This window comes from Plectropomus leopardus, chromosome 8 (assembly GCF_008729295.1).
Source record: "Plectropomus leopardus isolate mb chromosome 8, YSFRI_Pleo_2.0, whole genome shotgun sequence".
Taxonomy (NCBI): Eukaryota; Metazoa; Chordata; class Actinopteri; order Perciformes; family Serranidae; genus Plectropomus; species Plectropomus leopardus.
In genome coordinates this window covers 20,740,752-20,758,563 of record NC_056470.1, presented here as the reverse complement: position 1 = coordinate 20,758,563, position 17,812 = coordinate 20,740,752, and the positions used below count along the sequence as shown (strand labels likewise).

The following is a 17,812-nucleotide window of genomic DNA, read 5'->3' as shown; positions in this document are numbered from 1 at the left end:
CTTAGAACTTAAGGTAAAGATGGAGCATCCATTTCTACATACGCCTTAATACAGTTGGTTGTTAATTTACAAAGCGCTTGTAGTTAATTTTATAAGAAATATATTATAGCAAGAATCTGAAAGTGCAACTAATGCCCCCTAAAGGTCATACTGCACCTTAGACCCAACAGGACAGCATAGTTTGAAGTGACTAACTGCTCAAACATGCCCTCCCTTGGTGATAATCAAAACTTGTGAAATTGTTTTACATAAAATTATACTGTTATGTAATTTATTTTTGAAAATTACAAATAGGTATAAGAGTCCAAAAGCAAAACCAGTGTTTCCAATTCTATTCAATTTCGTTGTGGTATGATGAGTTCTGAGGTGACCCACAACACCCAAAAAAGCAATATTTACATGAATTAATGTCATTTTTTGTGAATGAATTAAGGTTTGGCACGAGCCAAGTCTGTTCCTACAAAGACCTACTCCAATGAAGTCGTGACATTATGGTACCGACCACCGGATGTGCTTCTAGGCTCCACTGAGTACTCTACACCCATTGATATGTGGTGAGTAAACACACATATACAGCAAATACACAAAGCCATAAAACAAAAGCCATAAACCATCCCTGTTTGTCTGCCTTTTTCTTACCCTTTGTCTCAATCTAAAGTGCTTCTGTCAATTCCTGATGCTTCCCCCCATGTTTTTAATTTATATAAATAATATTTTGAAACTCAACATATTGTTATTCACAGTTAAAGGGACAGTTCACTCCAAAATCAAAAACACATATTTTCCCTCTTATCTGTATTATAATTAATTAATCTAGATTGTTTTAGTGTGAGTTGCTGAATGTTGGAGATATCGGACATGAGATGTCTTCCTTCTCTCTAATATAATGAAAATGGAGGGCACTCGGCCTGTGGTGCTCAAAACACCAAGAAGACACATTTGAAAACTCAACAGCAATGTCTCTTTCCAGAAATCATGACCCAGTTACTCAAGATAATCCACAGACCTTGTTGTGAGCAGTTTCATGTAGGATCTATTTTCTTTTTAACAACTGTATCACAGCAGAGAAGGAAGCATGCATCTACTCATGGATGAGAAGGTCATGCTTGTAGCAGCACAAAATGTAAACATTAATGCCGTCATCCTAGTTTGAGCTGTAAAGTCAGCATGCTCAATGGTGCTCAAGATAATCCACAGATCTTGTTGTGAATAATATGTATTTTTTAAGGGGTGAACTTTCCCCTTAAGGGGCAAAATGTAAACAGTGGGCTTTAAGGAAATCTGGGGTTTGGGGGTGCTATAAAATATTTAATTCATAATTCACAATTAAAATTTATATGGTTTCTTTCTGGACTCAGATTTGGAATTAGTTCCCCTCCGTTGCTTCGATGGGCTGTCTTATATTTGATAGTATGTGTGATATATATATATAACTTTACAGTACTAAGAAGACTGAGTAGAAAGAAGCTTTAGTTTAAGGTACTTGGTTTTTTTTTCTCCACTGTGCACTTCATGGATTATATGAACATTGTGGAACTAAGTAAAAACCATACTTAAGGGTCATTTCCATATTTTTTTTTAGATTCCCTTTATATTTAAATAGTTATGAACTCCTTGTTTTCAGTGCCACTATTTAAACTCATTACACCTCAACATATTTCTATTGCACAATTTTAGGTAATTTAACCTTGTAATGTTGCCATGTATACAGTATAAACACAGAGTCTGTTATTGTCACAAGCAAGAACCTACAGAGATTTTACAAGTGCTGCATTTTGGACTAATTTGTGTTGGCTTATTGTGCTGTTTCTGTCTCTTTGTCCAGGGGTGTGGGCTGTATCTTTTATGAAATGATCACTGGCAGACCCCTCTTCCCCGGATCGACTGTGGAGGACGAGCTACACCTCATATTTCGCATCCTTGGTGAGATGACACCAGTGGACTCTGGATTAGGATTTGCTTTTTTAACACTCATGCTTTTCACAGTCTGCATAACATGTTGACTGATCCTCTTGATCTTTAACAGGTACTCCAACAGAGGAGACTTGGCCTGGTATCACCACCAGTGAAGAGTTCAAGACGTACAATTTCCCCCAATACCACCCGGAGCCCCTTGTCAACCATGCTCCCAGGTTTGTAGTTGTGGGAGAACGTGCACACAGACATGGCTGCATGTGCATGTTTTAAAGCTTGTCTCAAAAAAAAGAGATGCCCATTTGATCATAGAAATAGGTTTTGTTGCCCTAATCATTCATTGTGTCCATACCAAGGTTAACTAAATCCAAACTAAAAATCCTAAAGTAGGTGTGAAAATGAAAATAAAAATAGAAAACTAATGAAAAATAAACACCATTGCAGCTTCTAGATTGGTTTAAAATGCCATAATGGCAGCCATGATTGACTTGTCGGTTTGTTTGTAATCACTGTTTGATGATCTGGTGTGCTTCGGGTGGTTTAAGAGTAGATTTGTTTCAAGGATATATGGATAGTCGCTGGGTGAAGCTATGAACACATTTTCAGACTGTTGCTTCAAAACAAATTAAAAAAACCAAAACAAACATTCCCCAAACTGAAAAGGCCTTTACAAAAAAACAATTTCAAAACAATGGGGTAATAAACAAAATCATCAAATAATAAACTTATTTTTAACCCAACACACAGCCCATGGCGTCTTGTACGCTGTCGACTAATTTCAGCACACCTGCCTTTAATAAGAGGTTCCTGAGATGCCAGGTCAGGTGACACATTTAAGTGAATCAAAAAAAAGAAAGAAAGAAATTATAACTGCTTACTAGAAATGGATCTAACACAAACTATAATGATCGTGCATCTTACTGGCCTTTAAAAATGCTTTCCCGATGACCTTGCAATGGAAGTGATGGGATCAAAATCCACAGCCCTAGTTATGTGCAAAAATACATTCCACATTGAGGCTAATATAAGGGATTCAGCCATCGAAATCAAACAAATCACGTGGATATCTTACATAGTTAGAAATTCTCTCATTTTGTCTCCCTGGATAGTCTTCCCTTGTTGTACTAGGCTGGAAGGCTGGTAACATAAAGAGGAACGTTTGTACTGATGAAACTGTAATTTTGGAAAGTAAACACTTGGTTTGTCCAACTATGAGTGAGACCTTATACTAGCTTTAGCTAAACTTTGCAAGGTATTTTACCACAGAGTGAGGAAAGTGGATTTCGTAAGCCATCACTTGCAGTAAAATTCATTTAGGGATAGATCTCTTAATGGCCATTATAGACAAGAGGAATGATTGCAGCCAGCAAAACCTGTTGTTCCTATGGACACCTGAGTACCGTGTATCTTTTAAGTGACTGTGATACACTAGATGTAATAAGATGATTGATTTTCAGCAGGAACTGTGGTCAAGTGTTTCCGTCTCTGTTGAAATGGCAGGAACACTACACTGCTTCAAATGGCTTAGCTCAGCGTTTGACTACACTTATACCAAACTCTCCTCTTACTCACTTTTCCTCTCGCTTTCTGTGACACAGGATAGACAACGATGGTCACGACTTGCTTTCAGTGCTTCTACAGGTAACGAAGGTTGCACATAATACTTGCACATAATGCATTGGATTAAAAAGTAACAATCACATCTTTGTATCTTCCTTTTGTCTTCATGTGTCTTCAGTTTGAGGCTAAGAAGAGAATATCAGCTGAGGATGCTCTCAGACACTCATATTTCAGAAGTTTTGGGGAGCAGGTTCAAACACTGGCTGACAGTGAGTAAACACAGTTAGGCATATTGAGCATACATGTGTAGTGTAAAATACTGTCTCACCAAACCTCTGTTATTTTCAGCGGCATCCATCTTCTCTGTAAAAGGCATTCAGCTCCAGAAAGATCCAGGGAAGAGGTCCTCAGTCTACCCAGAGTCAAGTAAGTCCTCCAAGATAGAAAATTAGAGGAGGAAAAGATTGCGGAAAATGAGGGGATATAATAGAGAATAGGTCTTGCTCCCTGTCCTTTTCCTCTCCTCTTTCAGTTTTTTCTCTGTTTGCTTAATGTCGTCTCTCATGTCACTGTGTGGTCATACATGTCACACACAGTTTCCCAGTCTGTCACCAGGTTTGTACCTCCACGACATACGGATACCTAAATCCCAACAGCTACACCAACACACTCAAGTTCATGTTTGTAAAATCTAGTGCAGACTTTCATGGTTCATAGATGAAAAATTGTCATGAGAAAAGAGATCCTCAGACTTTTTTCTAAACTGTAACCACTCTGGTGATCCCTTATCTTTTCACCTAGTGCCACCATCTGGTCAAAAGTGTAATTTGTGTAATACTTACTTAAGCTCTATGCATGAAGTCAAGTTTATTTACAGAGCATATTTATAAACAACAAACCTTGACCAAGAGACAAAGACAAGGCAAGTTTATTTATATAGCATAATTCGCAACAGGGCAGTTCAAAAGCATCAAGACATAGAAATAAACAAATTATGAAGGGACATTTTATTGTAATTAAAAACTTAATTAAAAACAAATCCAAAAAAAGCTTAAAAAAAAAAAAAAAAAAAGTACTACCACAGATATGAAATGCAAAAACAAAAGTTACAGTGCGGTGTAAGAAATGATTAAATACTACGTATAAATGTCTCGGCTGCTTGGCCTTCAGCTGGACGTCCTTTCCCCATGACTGCAGTCTTGCCATCTACACTTAGCTCCAAAGTGTTGCTTGGCAACAGGCCAGCCCTTGTCCAATTGCAGAGTTACTTTTTTTCAGTGGAGCCAAATAAATTATTAATATTAAAAATATATAATATCTTGTTGCTTTTATTGTTAACCTTTAAATGGCACTTGTAGAACTGTTGTATAAAAGAGATTTCACACTCAAGATCATGCTGTTGAATTAAATAGTGCCACAGCTGGTCGTCGGAACGAGGCCTCACAACAAACTTATTATTTTTTATTCCATTTCTGCCAATATATCCCCCATAAATTCTACACACTGGACCTTTAAAAGATTCCAACCAAAATAAGAATGACACCCAACCATTGAGTTAGCACTTACATCACTAGTTGGAGAATTACCTTTGTGTGAACCACTATACATTAACTGTGCATTCCTGATGTGCCCTTTTGACATTTGTTTAGATGTATTTCAGTGTTTCTGTCTCTATCGCAATCTCAGTCTGTGTGTGTGTCTTTCTTTCTGCTTCTGCCGCCTCTCTGTCATGTTCTGATAAACTGTCCCTTCTCTATCTTGGTACCCATGCTCTCTTCTCTCGCAATGTTCATCTTCTCCTTTATGCTTTCTATTTCCCTTGTGTGCCCAACTCCTTCGTAACACCTCAATATTCCCAACCTCCCCCCCCTTTCTACCCTAACCCTAAAAAGCAATGGCCCATAGGCTAGGCTCTGCACCCTCGCAGTACTTCCAGAGAGAAGCAGCCAATCCCAGGGCTCAGAGTCACAATCTCTCCTCCACTTCCACTGGCTGAGTGGCCCCTACCGTTCTGGTAAATACGGTCTCTTTCACTCTGTCTGTCTTCTGTTCAGTCCCCCTTGGCTGTCACCTGGCCTCTTTTCTTCTGTCCATATGCACTTAATGTATGTCTCCCACAACTGCTGAACTGGAGTAAATGCTGGTACATTTCACCTCCCTTCTTTCATTCCCTGAACTGAAACAACACATTATTTGTTACCTGTTTAAACTCACATCCCTTAAGCCTTTCTATTGTTATTTTCTTTGTCTCTTTGTTAATTCCTCTCTCCATTCTTGCTTCTGCCGGCCCTCCCTCACATTTCAATCCCTGCACCCACCTGCATCATCTCAGCTTTCACTTACCTAATCCTCTTTTTCTCAGAGTGAGCCACTCCCAACGTTTATTTCAGGGATGAAAGGGGCGACGATATATTCACAAAACAATGTGATCAGAGAACGGGGATCGAGTCATTTGATTCTTTTCATTTGCAGTCCTGTTTAGGTTTCTGCAGCGAGAGATGTAGCCTTTTTGTTGAGTCTGTAAGTGAGGGTTTGGTGTAGTGTTTGTTTGGTTGATTGTGTGTTACAAGTGCCTTTTCTATTAGCATGGTTATGGTTTGCTTGTATTACTGCAGTGTGGTAACTGGTAAGTATGACTTCAGCAACGTGAGATTACACTCAGTATCACAGTTTATAGAACGATACAATCCAATTTGACTCTTCGCTAAGCCCCTACCTAGACGGCCACTGTCCAGTCCCACATTAGCAACCATACCGAGGAAGAGGATGCCTGTAAAGCTGTCAGAACAGGGGAAACGTTGGGCATATGGAGCCTGCCTTTCTGAAAGCAAGACACTTTTAAGTTAAGAAGGGTGTGGTGTATTTTTCACTTCTCTTAAGCCAAAAACGTAACAGGAGAGATGTTGGAAATTGTTTAAACCACGTGGAAGACCTCACTCACAGCTTGCTAAGTTAGGTAGCTATATAGGCTACAATTTGAGGCTTTTCTTGTGCTGCTACTAGATGCCTTTCACAAGTATTTAAACTTTTGAACCTTGAACAAATTGGTGTGATTTCTTTCAAAAACACGCTAAAGGGCAATGAGCAACTTGAAATATTCTACAAAGTGTATGAAATTCGATTTACAAAATAATTTTTAAAAATCTAAGGAAAAAGTGTCTTGGGAAAAAAGAAACAGATAGAGAAAACTATTAAAATGATCATAATTGCATATTTAAAATAACTTTTACAAAATTGTTATACATTTTAAGCACTCGTTCAGGGTAATTTCCTCATTTCCTTTTTTAAACCTTAGGTTTTTGTTTGTTTGTGTTTTTATATCTAATTTTCAGGTAATTTTACTTTTTTAAATTACTTTTTACTTATTATTTATCTTATATTTCTTCTTTTATTTCTCATTGCCCTCTTCCCATATCTTTGAAAGAAATCAAGTCAGTTTGCTCAGGTTTCAAAGGGTTAAACCATCACAAAGGCAGAATAATTTAGTTTTGCTTGCACTGGGCTAAAATATGTCTGATAGTGAATGCAATAGGGAGTCAAGGTAGCTCAAAATGAAACAATATAATAATTTAATCTGCTGTGCAAGAACATTGTTGTCCCTCTAAAGTTTGCCCTTGATGTCAATTGTCAAGATGCTTGTTTAGGAACCGGCAAGCTTTTCCCTCAATATTAGTGTCCTCAATATTAGTGTCTTACTACACTCTGCAAATGATATTGTAAATGTAGCTCTCAAATGCATATTGTTGTCCTTTCTGTTCACTGATATTACAGAGCAATTATTTCAGAAATGTATTATTATTTCCTTTGGAATATCTCTCAAGATATTGTTGAAAATGCTGTATTGACATGCCGGATGTGAGAGTGTAACACATTTGACAATAGTAACCAAGGAGGACGGGGCCTAGCGAAGGATCAGTTGTTTATCAGCACTAATAACACCACAGCTACACTATATGGCCAAAGTATCTGTCTTAATACTTATGTGTGCGTATCATCCTTGGCCTTTAGACAATATTGTGCAACAGTTCTGAGGAAGTCCTTTCCATTTTCAGCATGGCAACAGTCCTCTTCTCAAACCTGTTTGGCCACTAAAGGCTGGCTCCAAAACAACGTAAATTCCCAGAGTAATGGCCAACTAAACTGCAGAAATAAAAAGTTTGTAGCATGGCACAAAAATGGCTTTGGTCTCTATAGCTCATTTAAACATCCATGACAACTGTACAACTTAATAACTCACCCATTTACATTTTATTTAAGGCGCAAAGTTCTGCATATTTAAGGGTGGGACTGCTTGAGTGAGAGGCTGTCTGCAAGGCATCGCCACATTCTGAGATTTAGATCCACCCCTCACTCCTTAACAGCTTTAACCTCTCACCTAAATATGGTCACTTCTGGGTCCCAAGAACTAAGACGGTAACTGCCGAAATGCTGAACTCAAGGCTTCAAAATGGGAGTCCACAAACCAGTGGGTGACATCACAAAACTACGTCCTTTATGCGGTCTATGATTGCAGCACCCTTAGTTTCAGGCACTCAGATGTTATAATTAGCTGCTTTTGGCCATATAGTGTATATTTTGTGTTGCGGGCATGGAGTGAAATTAGTAGGCGTGTGGTGGTGTGCATGTGTGTGTCTAAATGATATCCTGACATTTTTCCACATCTCTCTCTCTCTCTCTCTCTCTCTCTCTCTCTCTCTCTCTCTCTCTCTCTCTCTCTCTCTCGCTCCCTCTCTCTCTCAGCCCAGGGGAAGAGCAGGAGGCAGAGTGTGTTATTTTAGTGCTGGCGGGGGCGCTGAGGTGAGGAGGACAGTGACACATGGAGCTGTCCTGTCAGACATACATTCACTGACCCTGCCACACACACACTGAAGGAGCGACACACAAACTGAAGAAAAACACAAACACATACAGCAACATGGAAACAAAACCACACAGAATTTAGATTGAAGTATTCGTACTTGACGATAAAAAATAAAGACTTAGCTCAACCCTAAAGACAGAAAAATTTTAATGATGAGAGAAGTGTTGAGATGCTGGAGGAAAAGTGGGAGAGTACAAGATTCTCCTTGCTGCTACTACCGCTGCTGTCCAGAGGAGGGCAGCATTCAGGACGTGGGCTTTTTTGAACAGAACTTACTGCATCAGTGAGCAGTGAGGAAGAAGGAGTGAGACGTGATTCAAAGGCAAAGATAGAGAAAGAAAAATCTGTCACTTTCTCTCCTGCGCTTTTCTTTTCTTTTTCTGTTCGGACTGTTGTTGTACATAAAGAGACTGAGCTGTACAACTCTGCTTTTTCATAACACGCCTCAGCCTGAGTCCAAACTCTGAATATTGCACCTCAACCCTAAACCCTCGCCTAACCTTATGGCCCTTTATTACACAAACAACACACACATTTTCTCTTTCTCTCTGCTTTTCTGTTTCTCTCTTAAACACACACACACACACACACACACACACACACACACACACACACACACATACAGAGTTCACTTGAAAATTAAGAGTGTCTAGGAGTGGAGTTTACAGAGATAAACTTTAGCACCTTATTGTCCACTAGGGGTCAGGGTGGCTGTCATTACCTCATCAGTCACTTAAGCAGAGTAGGATGTAAAGTACATGCTAGATATTAGACTGAAGAAGAATCAAAATAACAAACCAAAAAAAAAGAGAAACTCACTAACCATATAGGACAGATACCTTCACCGCTGGAATTGGACACTATAAAACACTCACAAAGCAGTAGGAGACAATGATCGCATTCGTCACGTTGCTCACATGCTGTAAAAGAACCACGCTGCTCCTGTTTCAGTACTCAACAAAGACAGAGAGGTAAAGCAAGTGTACAAAAACCTTATGTGCTTATTCTAAGACACCCCCTCTCCTCGTTTGCCTTGACTCAGAAGTTGTCTTGATTTGTTGTGTGATGTGTGGGTGTTCAAAAACTTTGCACCTGATTTTACCTCTTTAGAGTAGACCATTCAACAACCCCAACCCTCTCCTGCCCGCAACTCCACTTGCATTTATTTTTACTCTTTATTTTTCAATCTGTATATATGATCATACTTTTTACTTGTCAGAAGCAATGATAATTCCAGGATGCTGTTTTCAGTCTTTACTGTGTTCCCAACCGGAACAGTGTGGCGACTGGCTGGGGACGTGTTGCACATTCCTTGAGCTCAGGACTTATTGCTATAGTGTCATTTTGTGGATGCTGTGAGGAGCAGCTGGTCTTGTATGTCCCCCCAGTAGAACAGAGTGTGTCGATCATGACCTGAAACCCCCTTTTTGTGAGCTGGTTCAAACTGTATGTGAAGCAGATGAATTACTTAGCATTGACCTGTCAGTCCTCGGTGTCACTTTGTTAATTTGACCATAACATTGCTATTCAGTGACTACCTTGCCCATGTCATCAGATTCTTCAAGCATGTTTGTGTATTTAACACTCAGTTGGTATGTGAAATAGCTGTTGCTGGAAGAGGAGTATCTCCAGTTGGTTTTAAATTGTGCATGGGACATGAGCGATTTTTCTTAACACCAAACACCACATAAACCTGTAAATGGCTCCTCAGTAGTCCCTTTTACACTGCCTGTTCAAGGTGGGAATATCGTGCTGTTCTGCAGTGTTGTTGTTCTGTATATAAGGTACAAATGGGGGGGGGAGAAAGTTGTCTTGCCTTTAATCTGCCACTGAAGATAGTAACAGCACAGACATGGTGTCTGTATAATCAGGACAGCCAGCAGGACAGGACCATGGACAGGACAGGTGTGACATTTTGATTACATGTTATGTGTGTAACCTACAGTGGGAGATTTAAAAGGCAATTCGTAACAGTTAGTGGCTAACTCAAAGATGAAGAACAGTGGCTCCAAATGTTCGCAAATTGGGAACACAGGAAGATTCAGGAGCTCCCTACCCTCCGAGCAGAGGATGAGATCAGCCACCATATAACAGGGAGTTAAATAATTGTTGTTGCCATGTTACTCCATTGCGATTGTGTAGAAAGAGTTAGATTGATAGATATATTGATTCTTTATTGTCTGTCTCGAGGAAAAAAAAGAAATTAATCTTTAAAAACAGCTCAATGAAGAATTTAAACATAATTAAGAACCACGACCAGGCACACAGTGCGTATGTAATAGGGTCAACCTGACTCAGAATTATACCAGTTGAAACGGATATGGCAGTTCAATACAAATATTTAGCCATTCACTTTGTTTTTCTTATGAAATTTTAAGTTTGTATGGGCTCAGAGGGACGTTCAATTATACAGCGGCATTCACGTAATGTAGTAAACAAGCTAATGGTACGAATGACAGGGGTCATAAATGTGCAACAGCATTTTTTGCAGACACTAGATATAAAACAAAAGCCAGAGACTGTATTGAATTAAATTTGCTGTGAGCTGTAAATTCACAATTTCTGAGCTCTCTCTCTCACTCCGTGCCACTGCCTGCATGTCCGCAGGTCCTATTACCAAAGAGTAGTGTGAAAGTCAAGAGCAGTCACTCCATAACAAAATCTGGGGGCCAAAGCGTCCCCAGAAGTACACTGCACAGAAACAAAAACCTTCTCGTCTTGAGGCCATCTCAGTCGACTCAGTGGTCTCCGACTGACGTTTCCAATCACCAACTTCCAAGAGGCAGCCCTAATATGTAATATGTCACACAAGAGGCTGATGCTGTTGTGTTAAATGTCACACCTGTCATGTCTCCTCTGGTTCAGCGATGCTGGCATGCTATTTAAAATCACACACTGGTGCAGCATGATGCCACAGTCTTTTGGCTCTGTGTTAAAATGCAAAGGAGGAGGAAAGAAGGGACTTACTTGATAGCTGCCCTGTAGTGCAATCACTGTGTAAAAACCTGGGCAAGTGATTCTGGAGACTATACTCTTTAATGAGATGAAGACAACCTAATATTCAGCAGCAATGTCATGTGCTGCCAGCATTGGGACCAGATCAGTTTGTATGACAAATCTTCAAAACTTCAAGGTGCATAGTACAGTTTTAACTGTAGCCTGTATAACTGGGCACTAACATCTCGGAGTATTTAGCAGGACCTGAAGCACTTGGACATACTGTTGTTTCCTGCTGATATTGTTCCAGGCTGCCAGAAACAACATGGCCGAAGTCAATCCCCCAAGCACGAGGTGTTCAAGCACACAACTGTTCCAACCAAACCAATCAGTTGACTTGTAAACATGTACTGTATCTACGAGACATCCCATGAGTGCAGACTGGAGTTTCCTGTTCCTTAGGCACCAACCTCGGGTCACTTCTGCTTCCTTTTCTGAAACTGTTTCACAAAGGGTGAAGTGATCCCTTGTCTTTGCCTGTTAGAAGGACTACTTACTTACTCAGAGTGTGACAGTATGTAGCATGTACATAGATGATCCCTCACTCTGTATATACTAAAGTGTACAGGTTTGATACAGCTATTCACACTCTGGCTTTTTTTTTTTTTTTTTTTTGCTTTTCTTAATGAAAGTCATAGCAATATTTCTGTAATCAATAAAAAGCCAAGGTAATAGGAAGAGTATGATTGCATTTGTGTTTCTTTAGAGAGGGAGAAATGACTGTGAATGATCAAACTGTGAGACTTGACTAAAGTGATGACAGGTTGTTTTTTTTTTTCTTGCTGTTTAACATGCTGGATCCAAAAGGCTGGAGTGAAGTATCATGTTGCAAAGGAGTATAACACTGATTATTTTGATTTTTATCAATGAAAGCCATAAAGGTCATATAAAGGTGACAGAGGTCTGTGTGCGAGGGTTGTGTACCTTGTTTGAGCACAGATCTTAAGAAGCAAAGGGGATGTGTACACCGAATAAAACAATAAAAATCATGTAATGAATTTTTTTTCTTGTCATAAATACGTAACATATGTCCCTAGTGTGAAAGATTGCAACATCAACTACAATAATTTGCTCACTGTTCACTATTACAGGGCTTTGGCAGTTTACTGCATTTTCTTTGTGCTGTTTAGCAGTGTGAAGGCTCTGTGAATACAGCTTGTGTTCAGGTCTTCAATGTGCCTTTACACTTTTTTAAGTTTATATCTCGAATAATAATATAATATCTAAACTAAAGCCAGAGACTAATCTAATCTAAACTTTTATTTACAAAAATGAATGAATTGCTGAGACATAGACCTACTATATATATATGTTAAAAGTTTTCTGTAACACATTAAAATAGAGAAGTCCTTGCAAACCTCTGTGAAGCTTTGGTGATCTCTAGTGGGGTGGGGACCCCCAGGTCTGAGAGACCTAAGGAAAGGTATTTTAGTGTTTGCTAGCACTATAAATAGTAAGCAGAAAAAACGTGCACACAAATCATAAATATTAGCAAAACACCCATGCTGTTTCAGTACTTCACAGTTAACAAAATAGCTTTGATTTAAATCTTTAATCTCTGAAACTTTGAATCTTTACTTTCTGTGTATTTGACAACAACTTCCACAATCAGCACGGTGAGATCAAAAGAATTATACATGATCAACACTGTCCATGACAGAGAAAAGACAGAGGGGGTGTCTTTATTGTCAGAATACATAAAACGCAGTGACAGCCGCTGCAGGAAAACATACCAGTCTGAAAATCAGTAGTGTTTCACATGTTAATGTCTCCTCCTTCCTATTAATGGTGTCTTTAATGTCTTTTAAAACGGTACTGCACAGACTTTTTACAGCTGCCATCATTCTTGTTATCGCTGTGTGTCTTCATGTGTCATTTTAATATTTTCTTAAAGTTGTGAAATTAAAATTTCCTTGCAGTCCAGTAATTCTGATGATCAGGTGCTGCCTCATAATGACACAAAGGGGAGACTTTTATTCTTTCAAAGATTCTTTCGGTGAGACTCTTTGGTTCTTGTTGGGTGAAGCAACTGTGGTCTCATCTTCAGATGTCTGTGGATCTGAGGCCCACGGATTCCATCCACACAGGACAATGGGAACAGCGTATCCTCGAAACTGGAGACACACATCACATGTTCAATAATAGTACATGATTAAATGTATTTTCTTTGTGTTTGTGAGTATAAATATGCATGATGAAGGTTTACCTGTCTGTTCATGAAAATATATATTATGGGGTTGTAGACGGTGCTGCTTTTAGCCAAGTAAACAGGTATTGTAGCGATGATGGGGTTGATATTTAAACTGGGGTCCAGGATGACAGCGAGGGCCATGGCAGCATACGGCAGCCAAGTCACAAGGAAGGCCAACACCATCACCACTATCATGCGTGCCACTTGCACCTCCATGCAGTTTGTGCTGCCAGCCTCAGATACCTGCAGCTTGGTCACCTTGGAAACCAAAATTCAAGCAACAAGACTTTAAACAGTGTGCAAAATTTAGGGGTATTTAGCAGCATCTAACAGTGACTTTTGCAGATTGCAACCAGCTGAAACTTCTTCCGGTTTGAATTCCTTCATGTTCGAGTTATTACTGGAAGCCGAATTTTCTGCAGAGGTTGATGATTTACAGCAGTAAAAAAACTGAATAAAGCAGTTTCACATAAAAAAAAAAAAAAAAACGTTTGTTTTTTTTGGTTTGTTTTTTAAGGTGAGTTTTCTTTTTTTTTTTCTTTTTAAATTAAAACTCACCTTGAAGAAAACATGAATGCTTTTAAATCTATTTAGAAATGGGGTAGTGGTGCACTTCAGCCTCTTGTGGATGAAATGAGTATTACAACAAACACCTGAAAAATTATCCTGACAGTCACTTGCCCAAAGTTTTATTTTCAGCAACTTAGAAAGATTACCCTGATAAAACCTTTTTTTTTTTTTTTTAACCTGTTCTTGAGATATAAACACGGGAGAGAAAACAGTTTAGATCAGAATTAGACAGTAGATCCCCAGAATGTTGTTTTGGGGTTTTTTTGTCACCTGCCTTTCAGGGTTTCTACTTTTGTGATACAACTAGTAAAAGCAACTGTAATACACGTTGCCATGTTTTCATCTTTCATGTACCCGCATGCCTAACTAATAGATGACTCACCTGGTGGAGGGTCCACAGAAGTCGTAAATAAGACACCATGATGATGGAAAAGGGCACAGCAAAGCAAAGGAGAAAGTACATGATGATGTAGGACATGTTTCCGACATCCCGGTTGTACCAGTTAGGGGCGCAGGAGATGTTGACACCCTCCAGCTCATAGCTTCCCCAGCCGAACAGAGGTGGTGTGTTCCACACAAACGACCACAGCCAAGACAGCACCACTCCAGCAACAGCATGTCTGCAGACAACAGAGATGGTGCGTCACGTGCTGGTGGAATAATTCAAGTTTGGAAGTTTGGGTGATGCTGCCAAGTAAATCTGAAATGGCAAGTTCTGTACCTGGTCTGGAACAAGACAGCACCCATGGGATAACACACCACTATGTAGCGTTCAACAGAAATTACTCCTGTTGTACACAGACTTGCTATACCTAAAAAAGAAGGAATATATTAAGATTAAATACAATTTTTGTAAAAAATAACAATAAAATATGTTATCCATTTTGTGTAAATTTAGGGCATAAAGTTTCAGGGCAAGGGCTTTAGGAGATGCAAAGGAACTACATTTTTTTTTAAAAAAGAGACAAAAAGTCATGTCACAAAGCCACAAACAGATGCATAACGTCTATGCAGTAAAGAAAGATGCAAAGCAACAACAAAAAAGTGGCAAAACCACAAAGCCATAAAGTCTTTGCTTCCTGTCTTCCTGTCTTGCTTCTGTGAAGGAGAGGTGGTGGGGCCTCTTGCATATCTGAGCCCAGGGGCCCATTGTCTCATAGTCCGCCCATGGCTGTATTTACTCATTAATACTTTTCTCCTAAAAATTTCCTATAAAACACATCTGATAGTCTTCCAAAATATTACTCTTTGTTAATAATCAAACCTGTGATTTCTGACCATCATTGCTTGTGATGCCTTTCAAAAAGCAACTTCAGATATCTGTGATATGAGAAAACTAAAAAAAAATAAGTTGAATAACAGACCTTTGTTTCCTTCTCTTCCCAGCTTCTTTAATCATCTTCCAAGGCCCCCACATTTCTCTTGGGGCCCTTTTGTAGGGTGTTGGACCCCTAACCCTTCAGATCCCCCATCCATCCCAGTGGACATAACTTTTCCAGGTTGTCCAGATTCGTGATTACTGTCATATGACCCCACCCAAACGCACAAAGTAATTTGATTGGATGTTTGTAAGCCAATCACAGTGTTCCGTGTCTTCTAAAATGGACTGCACCAGAGCCACACCCCCTTTCTCATCAAGCATGGCAGACCATGGGGTAAGGACGAACAGTGAGACATGTTTCAGTCTTTAATCATAATGTTAAAGTACATCATTTGTATTTAAATTGTGTTTCAGGTAAATATATATTACTTTTATATGTCAAAATATCCTATAAATAGGCCTATATATAGCTTGTACTCAGGATTTAAAAAACAAACAAACATCCATGCCTTGGAATGGACAGTGGATCCAAATGTCAGCGAAAATGAATTGGACAAACATACAGATTCAATTTTCTTCCAATACAATCATCTTATGATGCATTGTATAGATTATTTACACAGAATGTTCTTCTCTTCTCTTGGGAGGTTTTCAACATACTGTTTTCCAATGATACTTAAGGCATTTAGGATATTTTCACCTGTGATGGCAAACAGATTACAAAATACACAGTGCAATACATTTTGAAGCATCACTTCATTCATTTATACAGGTTAACCATTCATAAAAAAATTAATAAACTCATATTCTTGTGTTGAAAAAAAAAAACCCAAAAGAACCTGTACAAATTGAGGAGACATTAAAAAAAGTGTATGGATACATTTTTGTTTTATAACAATTATAAATATCCTTTTCTTGACTTTTCTTTTCCTTTTTTGTTTATTTATTTAAAATTAATATTCTAAAACAAAACAAATTTTCAGGTAATTTTCTTGTCACATTTTACTAATTTCTCAAAATTTGTCAGACATTTGTTGCTAAGTTGTTTATTTCCTTTTCCGCCCATGTTTTTTTTTTAAAAAAGATCCAGACAATTTTCTCAGGTATTTTAAGGGTTGAATAGCTTGTGAGAGGCATCTGCACATGGCACAAAAATCTGTCGATCCAGGCTTTAGGGGTTTAAGGAAATCATCTCACGTTTTCCACCACTGTGCAAATTAGAACATATACCAAGTTGTAAGTAATACACACACAATGCATGCATAGTCGTAATGGACAGACTCACCAAAAAAGGCTACAGCAAAGCCCTCTAACGTGCAGCCCAGACGTCCCAGGCTGAAGTATCCCATGGCACTGGTTACTGTGGTGGGCAGACCTCCAAATACTGCACAGCCCAGGTCACATACGGCCAAGTTCACCAGGGCGTAGCTGAGCGGCTGCCTCAGCTGTCTGTGTCTCACCGTCACCACGATCACCAGGACATTGAGGATGATCCCCGCCAAAGAGAACACACCCATGATAATGGACAGTATTGTGTAGCCGGTCCGAGACAGGACCTCTGTGTTGACTGAGCTGTGAGACGATGATGAGTTTCCATCATTCAGGGAAAGGTGCTGCATTTTGCTCAGTGTTGATCTGCTGAGTGCTCTGACTGCTTCTTGGTATGAATGTCAGTGGTCCATCTACAGCTTTGAAACAAATCCAACTCAAGTCCAAAATATCCACGGGTAAACACAAGCAGTTTCAAAAAAATATAGCAAAAGAAAATCAAAGTTCCTCTACTGTGGTGCAACTGGAGAGAGGAGAGAGCGATGTGACCCTGCTAATAAGCCCAATAAGATGACCGTGACATTTAATTCTTAAGACCCAAATCCGTATATCTGGATTTCGAAGACAATAATTCAGACTAATATCCTGTAAGACTGCACTTTCAGTGATTGCTGGGCCGACAGCTGCTCCTAAGTAATGAAGCAGAGATTCAGTAACACATTTCAGGTTTTAGGATCACAGTTAAATGCATGCCTGCTGGTTAAAGGGATACAAGAAGCACCATTGCATTGTAATGTCACACATTTTTGTATACAGTGAATTATTCAGTACACAGAGGCTTAACATTGATTCTGTGCAGCGTTGCTTACACAGGCACTTCTTGTGGATTAAGACATCAACAAAATTAACAAAATAGGGTAACTATGAATAGGCTTGTTTGGTTTTGAATGTGCCCCCTTTTTAAAGAGGTCAGAGGTCACAGCTTTAGAAAAAAGTGTTACAGCAGACGTTTTTGGCGCTAATTGTGCTGCTCAAGCAGGGAAGATCGCATCAGTTCAGGCTCCATGTTTTCACCCTTCTGTCTCTAATATCTGCATCATTTTCATTACATTAATGAAATTAAATTTGC

The 17,812-nt window shown here is 39.2% G+C and overlaps 2 protein-coding genes across 12 annotated transcripts in view; one reads left to right on the top strand and one right to left on the bottom strand.

Moving 5' to 3' along the window:
* Positions 1–10,881, top strand: part of LOC121947316 (cyclin-dependent kinase 17-like) — a 51,990-nt gene extending 41,109 nt beyond the window's left edge. For 7 of the 11 annotated variants that reach the window (XM_042492311.1, XM_042492307.1, XM_042492310.1 and 4 more), the window contains 7 exons: positions 434–554; positions 1,826–1,923; positions 2,027–2,132; positions 3,513–3,555; positions 3,653–3,743; positions 3,823–3,900; positions 5,367–5,910. In XM_042492311.1, coding sequence (XP_042348245.1) covers positions 434–554; positions 1,826–1,923; positions 2,027–2,132; positions 3,513–3,555; positions 3,653–3,743; positions 3,823–3,900; positions 5,367–5,470 — 641 coding nt within the window. In that variant the 3' untranslated portion in view covers positions 5,471–5,910. Of the gene's footprint in view, positions 1–433; positions 555–1,825; positions 1,924–2,026; positions 2,133–3,512; positions 3,556–3,652; positions 3,744–3,822; positions 3,901–5,366; positions 5,911–5,946; positions 5,995–8,214 lie in introns of those variants that run through there. The other 4 variants (XM_042492312.1, XM_042492308.1, XR_006106070.1 and 1 more) reach the window with 3 other exon arrangements.
* Positions 10,882–13,234: 2,353 nt separating this feature from the next.
* Positions 13,235–17,033, bottom strand: parapinopsina (parapinopsin a). Its single transcript, XM_042492516.1, has 5 exons — positions 16,700–17,033; positions 14,815–14,905; positions 14,476–14,713; positions 13,539–13,781; positions 13,235–13,446 (listed from the first exon to the last, which is right to left on the bottom strand). Exons 1-5 carry the CDS (start codon positions 17,031–17,033, stop codon positions 13,306–13,308), a joined length of 1,047 nt encoding a protein of 348 aa, XP_042348450.1. The 3' UTR covers positions 13,235–13,305.
* Between the last annotated feature and the right edge of the window lie 779 nt (positions 17,034–17,812).